Genomic DNA, 15,612 nt, shown 5'->3' with positions numbered 1-15,612 from the left:
TAGAATTTGGGGTCCTAAGTAGGAAAAACTCTATTAATGACCATTACCAGGGTCAAGATGGTCAATGGTTCCATGTTCTCAAACAACCCCATCCGTAACAGCGTTCACATACAGGTCCTCATTGTCATTAAGATTCCCTTGAGGTCTCTTCGTAACTCCCAGTAAACCCACTGATTAAGGTCTCACTCTTAAAAGTTAAAAAATAGTTTTGCTTTTGTGAACGTTAGACTAATGAGGCACATTTTGCTGATACCTGAATTTAGAGCTTAGGTTCTGAACTGGTTTATCACAATGTGGCTAGAGACGTCATAACCCCCTAGTGCCTAGTATCTTCACATTTTGCAGTAAAGACTAAATGTGAGCTGGATGATCCTTTTCTGCAATGACCTCACAGTCTAGTTAAGGAGATGACTACAACACAGGTGATGAGAGTTTGCTTGGTGAGTAGTTTTGGTGACTTGGCAGGAAAACCCTCCAAAGACCAAGCGGACAACACAGAGAGCAGCCTCCACTCAGGGTGAAGGAGGTGTCAGGCTGGGTGGCTTTGTTTGAAAATTCTTCTATGGAGATAGAATCAGTTCATCTGTAGATTCGTCCGTTTCATTAGGATGATAACTCTGCAAGCATGCAGAGAGTGAAGAACAAACGACTCTTGTGTGCTCATCCAACATGAGCATTTGGGATGTCTTGTCATCCAAGTGATAGTCCTTTTCGCATTTAAACCAACCCAACTCTTAATGTGCCTTCTGGGGAGTCGGCGGCCTCATTAAGGGAGTTGTTGAGTTAGGCGTGATCTCGTGCTCTGAGCTTGGCGTCTAACTTGGGACTCACTCTTTCTCATTCCCTTCAGGCTCCTTCCAACATGAAGTCGGTACTTCAAGCAGGATGGCTGTTGACCGTGGCCGTCGGCAACATCATCGTGCTTATTGTGGCAGGAGCAGGCCAGTTCAGTGAACAGGTACAGATGCAAACAGAGATCACGTGTACCTCTGTCTTGTCTGTTGATGACCCTCCCTGGTGGTGGTTTAGTCACTAAGTTGTGTCCGACTCTTGTGACCCCATGGACCCGCCAGGCTCCTCTGTCCATGGGATTTTCCAGCCAAGAATACTGGAGTGGATTGCCATTTCCCGTCTGTATATACACGTGGTCATCTCCACTAATGGCCAAATAACACCCTCAGAGCCAGCCAGACAGAGCAGTTCCCAAACACCCTCACAGCCAAATGTGTGCTCATTCTGCTTGTTTCTCCTTGGTGTTACATGGCCGGAATATAACCAGATGTAGCCACGTGTGGTTAACAGGCTGGGCTGTGCTCTCTGTGCTCAGTCGTGTCTGACTCTTTGCAACCCCACAGACTATAGCCCACCAGCCACTCTGTCCATGAAGATTCTCCAAGCAAGAATACTGGATTGGGTTGCCATGCCCTCCTCCAGGGTATCTTCCCGACCCAGGGGTCAAACCCAGGGTCTCCCACATTGCAGGCAGATTCTTTACTGTCTGAGCCACCACCAGGGAAGCCTGAGGTTAACATACTGACACCCTAATATCATTTACTATCAAAGGAAACGTCTTTTCCTAGCTGCATTGATTGTAGAGTAATGGCCCCAAACCAGGCATGTTATCCAGAAAGTTTCATACCACCAAAAGTTAAAACCATTCTAAAGGTTGTTGTAATTTTTCCCATTTAAAATGAGGGCTTTTCTGGTTCTAGAACTCTATCCCTCAGCACTCAGCATCTCTGCCTCATAAGAGAGCTGTCCCTTAGCTCATCAGATTCATTACCAACCCCACCAGGACCCATCAGGGTCTATCCTGCCTGCTCATGACCTCACGGTATTGCCAAAGGGTAATTTAGAACGTTTCAGCACATTCTTTTTCCCTCAAGAGTACTGCCTGGTGTTCTCTTGGTCCAGCTTTTTGCCTTAAGACTTGGGTTTTTAGAGATTTTTTCTCATTTTCTTATGGGTGTCCAGAGCTGTTAGAAGAATTACATTCAGGAAAAGCTGGCCATTCTGTGTCTGTGGCCATAGCCTACTGATTTTCCCCAACAACTGCATTTCCAACACCTTTGATGTAGATGTCGAAAGAAAAACTACCCGCAGTGTATACATGCATTCCCGTAACCTCTACTGTTTTTGTGTTTTTCCTGCTCCAACTCAAACTCTTCGAAGTGGGCCGAGTACGTTCTGTTTGCGGCGTTGCTTCTGGTCGTCTGCGTAATATTTGCCATCATGGCTCGATTCTATACGTACATCAACCCAGCAGAGGTTGAAGCTCAGTTTGATAAGGATGACAAGGAAGATTACCTGGAAAAGAGTAACCCATACGCCAAGCTGGACTCCGTCTCCCAGACACAAATGTGAATGTCAGGAAGCCCGCGGAGCCGGGGCTGGCCCCAGGATGTGCCCAGGGGTCTGTCCCCTGGGGGCAGGACGCTCTGTTGGGTGGCCTCTGATGGGGAAGGCTTCAGAACTGTGGACCAAACCAAGTCAGCTGCTTTCTCAGCAGCCGGCAGTGAACCGGAAACTCCAAAAGAAGTCCTTTTGTTTGTTTTTAGAGAAGTCTTATTTAAAGCGTGCACGCACACACACTTTTATAACAGAGTCCATACTCTGCCTTAACTCCTTTTCCTAACACACAAATAAAGTTATTTTGGACTAACTTGAATTTTTGAAACGGTGGCAAATTTCCGTACTGTTTGTATTCGCACACTGTGGAAACAATGTTAAATGAGGCAAAAAGTGAATGGTTAGGCTTTTGAATGGTATGTATTCATAATAAGGGCCGGCTGGTATTAACTGATAACTCTACCTTCTGTTTTTAGTTCTGTTTTTCCATTCCCTACCTCTTTGTAAATTATGTATAACACGAAAAACCACTCAGGTAAAGGCAAGTCATGATTTTTGGAGTTTCAACGGTATGAAATAAACTCTCATTCTCAAGAGTAAGTGTCTGTGTGTTGGGGGGCAGGGTAAAAAGTCCTTACTGTGCTTCCTGACTATACAAGCCGTGCCCGCTCATTGGGTGCCCGCTCATCGGAATTTCATCAAAGGTGGCAAAAGCAGGAACAAAGCAAGGCCCACAGACAGGAAATTCCAGAAACAGGAGATGTCAAGGTTTCCTTCTTTTGGCCCTGCTTTTCTCAGGGGTATCTCGAACCTACACTTCTCTTTTATTATTAGAATCTTCCTATGTTCATATTTCTGTACCATCTCAAAGGGTTCATCTCAATTCTCGTGAGCATTTTTCTGCTTGAATAAAAATCGTTCCAAAATACTGTAAATACTCCCTGCCCAGTCCATCCTATAAGTATTTATCATACAGCCATTCCCAGGTGTCAGAGCCAGACCGAGTCTGCCTTGACACTCCCGTAAAAAACAAGCAACAGTTTATTTCAGACGCATGCCCAGCTGTGAATGTGGGCACTGGTTCCTGGGTTTGGAGCTTGGATCTCTGAGACACCTCTGCACAAGCTGATCATCACACAGTGGAGAGGGAACGACGCAGAGACAGAGTCCACAGTGAGAAACGGGAACGCAATGAGCAAAGCTTGCTGAGGGATCTCTTCAGTCCTTTGGAGCAAGTCCCCATTCTCAACTGAGGAGGCTCTTTCTTCCATGGGTATGTCACCTTTCTCTCCGTTCACCGTGATCCACCAGCTTCTGTCTCCTGGAATGCAGTGGGTTCTCTTTCCCATCAAAGGCAAAAAAAAATCAGATCCTGAGACACTTAGTCCTGACCCACCCTCGCTCGTGCGCCCCTCCTGGCAAAGTCCTCTTCGTCTTTGGGATCCAGGCCACCTCTTCCAACAACTGTCCTGCCCCTCAGTTTTGTTACTGATTTAAGTCACATTGGGCTTCCCTTGTGGCTCAGCTGGTAAAGAATCCGCCTGCAATGCGGGAGACCTGGGTTCCATCCCTGGGTTGGGAAGATCCCCTGGAGAAGGGAAAGGCTACCCACTCCAGTATTCTGGCCTGGAGAATTCCGTGCAGAAGTCCATGGTGTCGCAAAGAGTCGGACATGATGGAGCAACTTTCTCTTCACTTTGAGTCTCATGGACCCTGCTTGGGCCCTCGTCCAAGCTGGGTTCAAGTAGACAAATAGCAAAACTGAAGCTGAGATTGACTGAGCACAAACTTAATTCAGTAGCCAAAGAATGGAGAAATTGAGACTGAGTTCACAGATCAACTTCTTACCCTTCTGGAGAGAGAGAGTTGATTTCAGAGTAAAGACAAAAGGAGGTGGACTGAGGCTGATGATGGGGAAACATATGCCATCTACCCCGGGGGGTGGGGCGAGGGCTGTTTCAAGGAAGTGGAGTGCCGCTCTGCTTATGCTTTTCTGGTCCTTGGTGTCCGGTCATGGCTGTTGGTATCATTTACTATGCTAATGATGCTAATGTAGTAAAATCAGTGTCTAATGAGACTCGGTCTGTTGGAGATCAGATTCTGCTGCCATCTTGGTCCCAGCTGGTTCCGTTTGTTTGTTTACAGCTTCCTTTCTTATCTCTAGACCCTTTAAGATTTTGCTCACTCCTGCCACAGGTATGGTTGGCAGGTTTTGAACAAGAACATGTTCATGTTGCCCTGACAGCAGTTTGGCTGTCTCTCTTCTGCACTTCCATCACTCACCCCTGATCTAATGATCAGGGCACTTTGATCATTAGAGGTGAGTTTTTAGACTTCCCTGGTGGCTCAGATGGTAAAGCGTCTGCCTGCAATGTGGGAGACCTAGGTTTGATCCCCGAGTCAGGAAGATCCCTTGGAGAAGGAAATGGCAACCCACTCCAGTGTTCTCGCCTGGAGAATCCCATGGATGGAGGAGCCTGGTGGGCTACAGTCTGGGGTTGCAAAGAGTTGGACACAACTGAACGACTTCATTTTCTTTCTTTCTTTCAGAATAAACTTGCTTTAATCTTCCCATTTCTTCCAAACAGAATCAATACTGCTGGGAGCCACCATGGGTGTTGTGGACTTTGTTCACAAAACTTTGAACAGTGGCAGGTGTCACGGGGGAGGAGTGGCCGGGGGGGTACTTGGGGCCAGATCCACGACCTCTGGTCTTCTGCCCTTTCCCTGGCCCCCATTTTTCTGTGCCTTACACCTTTCTTTAAATACCAGGCTGATCGGTGTTTAACCAAAATAATTCACTGACTTTAACGTTGGCTGTGTTCAAGTACGATCCTGTGTGGGTTGGGAGAATGTCTGAAATGGAAATGAATTCCTTGGAAATAGCAGGATTTCATTGCTTTTACCTAAAAGCCAGAATATTGGGGGTTTTTTCTGTTTTGTTTTTGTTTTTTAATTTTTATATTGGAGTATAGTTGATTTACAATATTGTGTTAGTTTCAGGTGTACAGCAGAGTTATTAGGTTATTTATATACATATCTATTCTTTTTCAGATTCTAATATCAGATTCTAATCCATGTAGGTTGTTATAGAGTATTGAGTAGAGTTGCCTGTGCCTATTATACAACAGGTCCTTATTGATTATCTATTTTATATATACTAGTGTGCATATGTTAATCCCATACTCTCAACTTATCCCTCCCTCTCCCCTTTCCTGTTTGGTAACCATAAGTTTGTTTTCTGTGTCTGTGAGTCTGTTTCTGTTTTGTAAATAAGATTATTTGTATCATTTTTTAGATTCCACATTTAAGTGATATTGTATATTTGTCTGTTTCTGTCTGACTTAACTTCACTTAGTATGATAATCTCCAGGTCCATTCATGTTGCTGAAAATGGCATTATTTTATCCCTTTTATGGCTGAATAATATCCCATTGTCTGTATGCACCGCATCTTCTTTACCCATTGCTCTGTCGATGGGCATTTAGGTTGCTTCCATGTCCTGGCGATTGTAAACAGTGCTGCAGTGGACATAATCTTTTTAAATTATGGTTTTCTCTGGATATATGCGCGGGAGTGGGATTCCTGGATCACACAACAGCTCTATGTTTAGTACCGTAGCGGGACCTCCATCCTGTTCTCCGTAGCGGCTGCACCAGTTTGCATTCCCACCACCAGTGTCGGAGGGGCCCCTTCTCACCACACCCTTTCCAGCATTTCCTGTCTATACACTTTTTGGTGGAGAATATTTTTTAAAGTGGTTATAATGTCCACATGAGTCTTATCAGCCTATTCTTGTTTTGCTTCCACATGCCTCCGTAATGTTGTTTTTTTTCTTTTTGGTGGTGGTTCTTTATTTCTTTCAGGGTACTAAGATATTTATTCTGTGGTCTATTTTAGAATTTTTAAAAAGTTACTTCATTAAATGTATGTTCCAGTTTGATTTCTGTTAACCATTGTAGCCATGCATTCTGGACTTTTTTTTTTTTGCGGCTTCATTTTTTTCTATGACAAATGATAGTGGTTAACATGTACTGGACCCTGAATGTGGGCAGACGGCCTGTGAAGCGCTTTACTGTGTCAAGTTTACAAGCATGTAGCCTTGGCAACAGCCCTAGAATATAGATTACTGTTATTATTCTGATTTCACAAAGGAGAGAAAACAGGAACTGAGAAACCAGGTAATCTGCCCAAGGTCACATCCACCATCTGGCTCCAGAGCCCAGGCCACCAACCACTACACAAACCTGCCTCTCAACTGCCAATGCTTACTGGACAGTATGGATTAAATGAATTTAATCCTTTGAACAATACTAAACAATGTCTTAATACCCCCAATACCCCCATTTTAAAGATAGGAAAACTGAGGCATAACCAGCTTAATTAACTTGCCCACAGCCATATAGCCAGCATGAACCCAAGCCCTTCTGAGCAGGGACGAGTGCCTGCCTCCCCATCACCAGGCTGTCCAATCTCCTTTCACGTTGTCAAATGCAGACGTGTGACGGCAGGGCTGATGTACCAGGTCCAAGAGCGAAGAGGGGACTGGACTGAGGGACCTCAGGGAAACACGGTTCACCTGATACCCAGGTGGACACCCCAGGCCTGGCCTCGGTGAGCAAGAGGGGCATGTATAGGGAACTGGGAAATCCTGCTCTCAAAGGATTACACGGAAAAGGATTAAACACATTTGCCATCTTCGAGAGAGCCAGGCCCTCCTGTAAAGATCTTGTGACGTTCTGGAAACACTGGGACCCCCTCCCCAGTCGCTCTGGGTTTTGCACACCTCCAGCACCAGGGAGAGTCCATCACTGGCTCCTCCAGTGTCGTGGAGATCAGCTCTGAAGCTTGCCATGCCAGGCCCAGGGTCTCAGCTGCAGGGAAGCCAATTTGGGAGGTGGGGCATGGGGGTGAGCCACAGAGGAGGGGCCAGCAAGCCACAGCGAGGGCCGAGGGCCGTAGAGGAAGAGCAGGCTGTTTTGTTCTCTTTTTTTTAGTTGTGGCAAAATACTGGGTTGACCAATACATTCATACGAGGTTTTCTATAAGCTGTAAGATGGGGTTGGGGAGGGATGGGGCGAACCCAAATGAACTTTTTGGCCAACCCAATACATACAAAATAAAGCTCACCACTGAGCCATTTTGAAGTTACAGAGTCCGGGGGTGTTATGAGCATCCACGCGGCTATATAACCATCACCACCGGCCCACTCCAGAACTTCTTTCGTCTTGCAAGACAAACTTATCCTCATTGAACACCAATTCCCCGCTACTCCGCCCCTCCTCCTGCAATTCTCCTTGCAGTCGCCTCCATCCTGTGATGTCGGCCTGGCAGGCTTTCTGGAGAAGTCCTGCATGTCAGGAGCCTTAGCTCACCCCCGATCAAAGGCGATCAATAAGACTGGCCTGGGGCTCTGAGGGGTGTCACCGAGGACACAGCCCGCCTCCAGCCCCTGCAGCCTTGTCCCAGCTTCCCAAATCCTGCTCACCTCTGACCATTCAGAGCTCCAGGGTTTTTATCTGATGGAACGTTTGGCATGTGTTAATGGAACTTGGAGGCTCCATTCTGTGTGTGCGTGCTAAGTCACTTCAGTCGTGTCCAACTCTTTGCAATCCCATGGGCTGTAGCCTGCCAGGCTCCTCTGTCCATGGGATTCTCCAGGCAAGAATACTGGAGTGGGTTGCCATTCCCTCCTCCAGAAGATCTTCCCAACCCAGGGATCGAACCCACGTCTCTTATGTCTCCTGCATTGGCAGGTGGGTACTTTACCACTAGCGCCACCTGGAAAGCCCCTGGATGCTCCATAGATGGGTTTAAAGGGAACAGGGGACAGATCTGTAAGGCTGCTGTCCTGGTGCCCTCGAGACAGCCTTGCACTGGCCGGGCTCTGTCTTATTGACCGCCTTTGATCAGGGGTGAGCTGAGGCCCCTGACATGCGGGACTTCTCCAGAAAGCCTGCCAGGCCTCTGACATCACATCCTTGAGCTTCCTAAGGCCGGAGGCTGCTGTGAAGCCCTAAGAGCTTTCTACTCATGCAGGAGTCAGAGGATGGGTCCAGACGGCTGGCCTTTGTGCCTGGGGACTGTCCTGTCCTCAGCGCTGAGTGAAGAAGTGCTTCCCTGGTCACTTTCCATCTTACGCGCAGCTCCTAAAATGGTCTATGCCCCCATCACCACAGGCAAGAGGAGGGAGGTGCAGCCAACTCACAGAACTCGCTCTGACAGGTTTCCCAGCTTTGCAATCACCAGCAAAAAGGTGCCGGGAGCCCTTCCCTAAAGGGCCCCTTTGGGCAGAGAGGACGGTCCCAGCTGCCCCCTGCTGTTTGGCAGATTTCTATCTCGGTGAGACTCACCCTCAGTAAGGTTAACCTGGAGTAAGACTAACCTTCAATCGGTCATCCATCTTAACTTGGGTCCTTGGTTTGGTTTTCAAACCTGCAAAGAATTCTTCATGCATCCCACTCAGCTGCTGACAGCACAGCCCACGTGTGTCCAGTAAGTGCTGATGACCTAGAGCAGGCCGCCCAGCTGGGAGGGAACGAGGGAGCCCTTGCTTTGGAATTCATGCGCTTAGAAGTGAAAGCTCTCTGCCCCACCACCCTGCTGCCCCTCTTTCCCTCCCTCCTTCTCTCCAGCCCCCCCAGCTTCCAGCATCCCCAAGCTAGAAAGAGAGGCCTCACCAGAAAGCCAACCCTGATGGCATCTTGACCTTGGACCTCCAGCCTCCAGAACTGTAAGGAAATGAATTCCTGTTGTCGAAGCCACTCAGTCTGAGGCATTTTAAGGCAGCCCAGGCTGACTAATAGGGGGGCCACTGTCCCTGTCTGTCAGGGACCGGGGGTGGGGGGTGTTCTGGGACATTCTTGGGCAAACTGGGACAGGCTGGTCAGCCTAATTTAGGAGACAATGCGTATAAAGTGTTCGGGCTTCCTACAGTGCATGGCAAGTAGTAAGCGCGCCATAAATACAATTATTATTTCATCCCTTCAACTAAGTCAGCGCCTACATGGTACTCAATGCAGTTTAACATACTAGGCGCACAAAATAGATAAAGCCTGCTGTCGTGGAGGTGGCAAGCATTTACTGAGTCCCCAGACCAGATCGTCAAAGACTAGCTGTGATGGGTTGGTGCAGGGATGTGTCAAATGGGACTACAAAGGTCGAGCCAGCCTGGGCTCTGGGGAGGTGGCCCTCAGACGCTTCTCTCGGCTGTCCCCCAGCGGAAGCCACCAATCGAGGCCATCACTTTGGTTGCTTCCTGTTTCTAAAAAACAGAAGCCGGAGAAGCTGGGTAGCACTGGGGTCCTGGTTAAATGACCACAGGTGTTTTACCGAATGGCCCTGGGCAAACCCAGCCCAGATTCTTCCTTTTGACTAAGCAGAAAAGAAAAAAGTGAATTGAAAGTAGCTCAGTCGTGTCCGACTCTTTGTGACTGTCTAGTCCGTGGGATTCTCTATGCCAGAATACTGGAGTGGGTAGTCTTTCCCTTCTCCAGGGCATCTTCCCAACCCAGGGATTGAACCCAGGTCTTCCACATTGCGGGTGGATTCTTCACCAGCTGAGCCACAAGGGAAGCCCAAGAACACTGGAGAGGGGAGCCAACAAAGGTCCATGTAGTCAAAGCTATGGTTTTTCCAGTAGTCATGTATGGATCTGAGAGTCGGACTGTAAAGAAATCTGAGTGCTGAAGAACTGACACTTTTGAACTGTGGTGTTGGAGAAGGCTTTTGAGAGTCCAAGGCTTGGACTGCAAGGAGATCCAACCAGTCCATCCTAACCGAGATCAGTCCTGAATATTCATTGTAAGGACTGATGCTGAAGCTGAAACTCCAATACTTTGGCCACCTGATGTGAAGAGCTGACTCATTGGAAAAGACCCTGATGCTGGGAAAGATTGAGGGCAGGAGGAGAAGGGGACAACAGAGGATGAGATGGTTGGATGGCATCACCGACACAATGGACATGAGTTTGGGTAAACTCTGGGAGTTGGTGATGGACAGGGAAGCCTGGGGTGCTGCAGTCCATGGGGTAGCAAAGAACTGGACACGACTAAGCGACTGAACTGAAGCCTATCCCTTCTCCAGCGGATCTTCCCGACCCAGGAATCTAACCAAGGTCTCCTGCATTGCAGGTGGATTCTTTACCAGCCGAGTTATCAGGGAAGCCAGGCCATCACAAACTGCTCTCCTGAAAGTTCCCCAGTTTGCCCACAAGATGGCAGAAGAGAACATCCTTGGGAAAACGGGACAACGTGCCAGCAAAAGGCTTTTGTAAATGTTGGGAATACCTTATTAGGAATGTTTCATGAATGTGCATACGAAGGTCTCTTCATACACTGTATATATTTTTTCTAAATGGTTCATTCTTGGGACTGGCATGAATAGACTCTGTTCTCTCTGGAACTCGGGTACAGATTCCAGCAGGGGTCGCTGTTCCCTGATTTGGCACCAGGCAGCATCTGGAAGCCACTGCTGCTGCTGCTGCTGCTAAGTCGCTTCAGTCGTGTCTGACTCTGTGCGACCCCATAGACAGCAGCCCACCAGGCTCCCCCGTCCCTGGGATTCCCCAGGCAAGAACACTGGAGTGGGTTGCCATTTCCTTCTCCAATGCATGAAAGTGAAAAGTGAAAGGGAAGTCGCTCAGTCCTATCCGACTCTTAGCAACCCCATGGACTGCAGCCCACCAGGCTCCTCCATCCATGGGGTTTTCCAGGCAAGAGTACTGGAGTGGCGTGCCATCACCGCTGGCTTTGTGTAATTGGGGAAAAAACTCACATTTATCAAGCGTGGCAGTTTGCGTTCTTTAACTTACACCCTCATCCACTCATTTATTTGTACGGTACATACTTATTAAGCTTCTCCCATTTTCTAGACGCTGATACAGGCCAGATAAACTAATAAATGTAGTGTCAGGTGTTGATAAGCGCTATGAAGCAAAAAATAAACTGAGTGAGGGGTGAAGCCTGATATTTAGGAGTAGCCCAGGAGGGCCTCTCTGAAATGGTGACATCTGAGCAGAGACCTGCATGGAGTAAGGGAAAGAACATTCTGGAGGATCCTGACAAGAGCAGGTGCTTGAGATGGGAATAGGGTTCATGGGTCTAAAACCAGCCAAGAGGCCCCCACGTCCAGAGTGTGGTGAGCAGGGGACGAGGGCAGGGTGACCAGACTGGTCGTGTAGGGCCTTTGGGGGCCGTGGTAAGACCTGGGGTTCTTTCCTGTGTGTATCGGGAAGCTGTCAGTGGTTCTCAACCTGGGCTGCTCCTGAGCAGCATCTGAGGAGCCCCAGTGCCTGTGCCTCCCCAGACCCAGATTCAGCATTCTGGGGTTGTAGCCTGAGCATCTGGGTTTTTTCTAAACACAACAGGGAGTATCAATAACAGAGGATGGCACACAGCTTCTGCTGTCATGCATGAGCACAATAGAGGCCGCCGGGCACGGTGGGCCCTGTGCTTCTGTGTGCCTCTCAGGAGCAGCTTCAGAGCCCATGAGCGTATGGAGGCGGGGTGTGGGCCACTGAAGACAACACTCAAAACTATGAACTGTAAGCTGGAACTCCTGTCTCCCATCAACACTACTGAATCTTTCCTGGGGAAAATACAACTTCTAAAGCACCGTGAGTCACTCGAAGGTGTGTGATGACCAGTGCAGAAAGCCGGATGGTACAGCTGAGACATGGGCGTGTGTCCATTTCTGTAAACACGTCAGGTGTGTTTAGATGTAAACTCTCCAAGGCGCGGTTCCAATTTCCTCGGTGCTGTTGTTAGAACAGATTACCAGGTCGGTATGTTATTTAGTAGTGATTAAGTGCATGTGAAGCCTTTTGACTGGTCTTTGAAATTTCTCTCTGAACGCAATTAAAAAAAATTTCAAAGAATGGTGGACCCTAAACAATGTGGTTTTAGCAGCAGAGCTAGGAAACAGCACTGCAAGAGCCCTTCTTTGTTCTTCTTCAGTAAACAGTGGTGCGAGGCTTTCAGATTACCATTCCCTTAGTCAGTAGCTCAGCAAGACTGTGTGCAGAGTGGCCGACCGCCTGCTACCCCAAGTTTATTTTGACAAGATAAGAGGTGAGGCGCCCAGAAAGCCTTCTCACCAGAGATTTGGCTGCATGAAATCTGCCCTCACCCACCTGAATCAAAATGATTGCCCAAACACAATCCATCTTGAATACTCTGTACTAATGTAGTATATTTTTTTGATTAGCTTTTTAAATCAAATCAGTACATGCAGTCTAAAAAGGCAAAGATCTCTACAAGACTTGTTTTGCAAAATCGCAATCCACCATTTTCCTTCCCCCAGCCAATTTCCACTCCCTAGAGGCACCGCTTTGAACTGTTTCAAACAGTCTGAGGGTTTATCTCCAAATAGCATGCTTACGTAACTACTTGTTGATTTCTCAGTTTTCAACTGTATATATTAGCTTCCTACTGTAGACCAAAGGAATTTAGCTCTTCTTCACAGACCCTGATACTGGGAAGGATTGAGCGCAGGAGGAGAAGGGAGCGACAGAGGATACAATGGTTGGATGGCATCACCAACTCAATGGATATGAGTTTGGGCAAACTCCAGGAGCTGGTAAAGGACAGGGAAGCCTGGTGTGCTGCAGTCAATGGGGTTGAATAGGATCAGACATGACTGAGTGACTGAATAACAGCAACACACGTACCTTGCCATTTGCCTCAGCTGCAAATGCACACTGGTGTCCACCCAGTAAAGCTTTATGGTAATTTTAGTTAGATTAATAGTTAGATTTGTTTATTATTGTATTAGATTTATTTACTTAGATTATTATATTAGATTTATTTAGTTAGATTAATATTAATATTCCAGGACTTCCCTGGTGGCTCAGATGGTAAAGTGTCTGCCTACAATGCGGGAGACCCGGGTTCAATCCCTGGGTTGGGAAGACCCTCTGGAGAAGGAAATGGCAACCCACTCGAGTACTCTTGCCTGGAAAATCCCATGGACGGAGGAGCATGGTAGCTTACAGTCCGCGGGGCTGCAAAGAGCTGGACACTTTCTTTCTTTCTTTCAATATTCCCCGTCACATTATTATGCTCGTGTAAATGCTGCTTTCACATAAGCTACCTAGTGTACTGAAACCAGTTTTTACTTCTCTGCACGATACCATAGTTCGGTTTCCCTGGAGTTAATTATTCTTTTAAAAATTTGCTTTCTTTTCTATATATTTTTACTAATTCAACCTCCAAATCTTCCTTGGTTTAGTAAATCGCCTCTCAAAATGGTCAGATACACTAAATGTTCTATCAACTTCATCATCTTAAAGAGGTTTCTTCTGGAAGCTTCTGAAGAACTCCAATTTGGAAGACAGAAAGAGCCTTTTAAAAGTATCCTGGGGTCCTCTCTGCCTCTCTGCTTTGTCACCTCTTATATTGTGTATCCCATGTCTTTTTTTGTTGTTTTGTTTTCTTGATTTATTGCTTTTTTTTTTTTTTGGTGGGGAACTTTTCTGTATAGCTTGCTGAGAAATGAGACATGGGAGGGAGATTTTTTTCCCTAAGGTCTTGAGTGAAAACATTTTTATTCTACTGTCCCATTTGATTGACACTGGGCTGGGTGTAGAATTCCAGTTGAAAGCCATTTTCCCTGGGAACTTTGAAAGCATTCCTCCATTTGAGCTTTCAGTGTTGCTATTGCAAAGCCCAAGCCATTCTGGTTATTGATCATTTGTATGAAAACATGTTTCTCTTTAGAAGGCTGTAGAATCATCTCTTGGATTCTAGTAATTTGAAATTTCATGGTGATGTATATTTCTGCGGTGTCCATTTATAGCCATTACGCTGGCCGCTCAGTGGGCCGTTTTCACATGGAAACTCCTGTCCTTGGGTTCTGGAATTTTCATTCTCTCCCTTCCATATCCCCTGCTTCCTCTGTGTCTGCATGCGTGCTCAGTCATGTCCAACTCTCTGTGACCCCATTAACTGTAGGCCACCAGGCTCCTCTGAGCATGGAATTTTCCAGGCAAGAATACTGGAGTGGGTTGCCGTTTCCTTCTCCAGGGATCTTCCCAACCCAGGAATTGAACCCACATTGCTTCCTCTACAACTCCCATTATTTAGATGCTGTTCCTTCTTGACCAGGCTCTAATTTTCTTATCATGTCTTTCTTGTCCTTTCTCTCCTCTCCCTCCTACTTTTTTTATTGTTTTACTTTTGAAAAATCCTCAGTTTATTTCCCAAATTCCATATTTATTTTTTCTTAATTCCTACCAGCTTTGATTCAGAGTCTTTTTAATTATCTAAAGTATTTTTGATGGTCTCCAGCATGTCTTTCTGATGACCGCGTCTTCTCTCCTAACTTTTAGACTATGCCCGTGGGTATTTTGAAGATTCTTCCTCTATCTAGTCTCTGGCCCCTCCATGTTGCTTTTCCTCAAATGTCCTGTGATTCTTGGTCATCAGTTCATGTTTAAGCGAAGGGATCTGAAGAGCTGCTTGGAAGTTCTGTGTGCATGGTTTTCATGCTAGGGAAATCTGCATGAGCCATTTTATTGCAGAACCCAGAAGTTGGCGTTTTTAGATATTTTTTGATTCAGACTAGAGTGTGACTGTCCTGAGCTCTGAGTCAGGTGGCAGGAGAGGAGGAGCTTAGCATTCAGTGTGTAAACCTTCATTTACATCCTGCGCGTGCCAGCTGTCCCCAAGCCCTTGACCCTGGATTTTACCCTTTCCAGAGACTAAGCCGCCAGGGATGTGCTGGGGAGGAGATATACCAGCTGTGTAGGAATGGATGGTGCTGTGCTGTGCTTAGTCGCTCAGTCGTGTCTGACTCTTTTGCAACCCCAGGGACTGTAGCCCGCTAGGTTCTCTGTCCAAGGGATTCTCCAGGCAAGAACACTGAAGTGGGTCACCATGGTCTCCTCCAGGGGCTCTTCCCAACTCAGGGATCAAACCCAGGTATCCCACATTGCAGGCAGATTCTTTACTGTCTGAGCCTCCAGGGAAACCCAGGAATGGATGGTGGGGGGAGCTTAACCATCTGATTCCACGTGCTACCTCACCTTCATGTATGTTCCCCGAGGTGCTAGTGCTGCTGATTCCTGAGATGGGTGTGCATGTGTGCATGGGTGTGTGCGATTTGAGTTATTGTATAGCTTCCTTATTATAAAATTTTGAAGCCAGCTCCTGAATGGGCTAAGTTACTCACCACTCATCTATCTGATTTTCAGCTTCTAAACTTGTCAATATTAACTTCTCTCCAACTCTTTGAATTGATACATTAAAAAAACAATTCTTTTTT

At 47.0% G+C, this 15,612-nt stretch overlaps 1 protein-coding gene across 1 annotated transcript in view; it reads left to right on the top strand.

Annotated features, from left to right (window-relative positions):
* The window catches only part of SLC15A1 (solute carrier family 15 member 1), a 47,005-nt gene extending 44,060 nt beyond the window's left edge, over positions 1-2,945 (top strand). The window contains exons 22-23 of the mRNA XM_019971651.2: positions 851-958; positions 2,173-2,945. Coding sequence (XP_019827210.2) covers positions 851-958; positions 2,173-2,364 — 300 coding nt within the window. The 3' untranslated portion in view covers positions 2,365-2,945. The remainder of the gene's footprint in view (positions 1-850; positions 959-2,172) is intronic.
* The last annotated feature ends 12,667 nt before the right edge of the window (positions 2,946-15,612 follow it).

This window comes from Bos indicus, chromosome 12 (assembly GCF_029378745.1).
Source record: "Bos indicus isolate NIAB-ARS_2022 breed Sahiwal x Tharparkar chromosome 12, NIAB-ARS_B.indTharparkar_mat_pri_1.0, whole genome shotgun sequence".
In the NCBI taxonomy this organism is placed as follows: domain Eukaryota; kingdom Metazoa; phylum Chordata; class Mammalia; order Artiodactyla; family Bovidae; genus Bos; species Bos indicus.
Note: the sequence above shows the minus strand (reverse complement) of the source record. Positions and strands in the feature narration are given on the sequence as shown.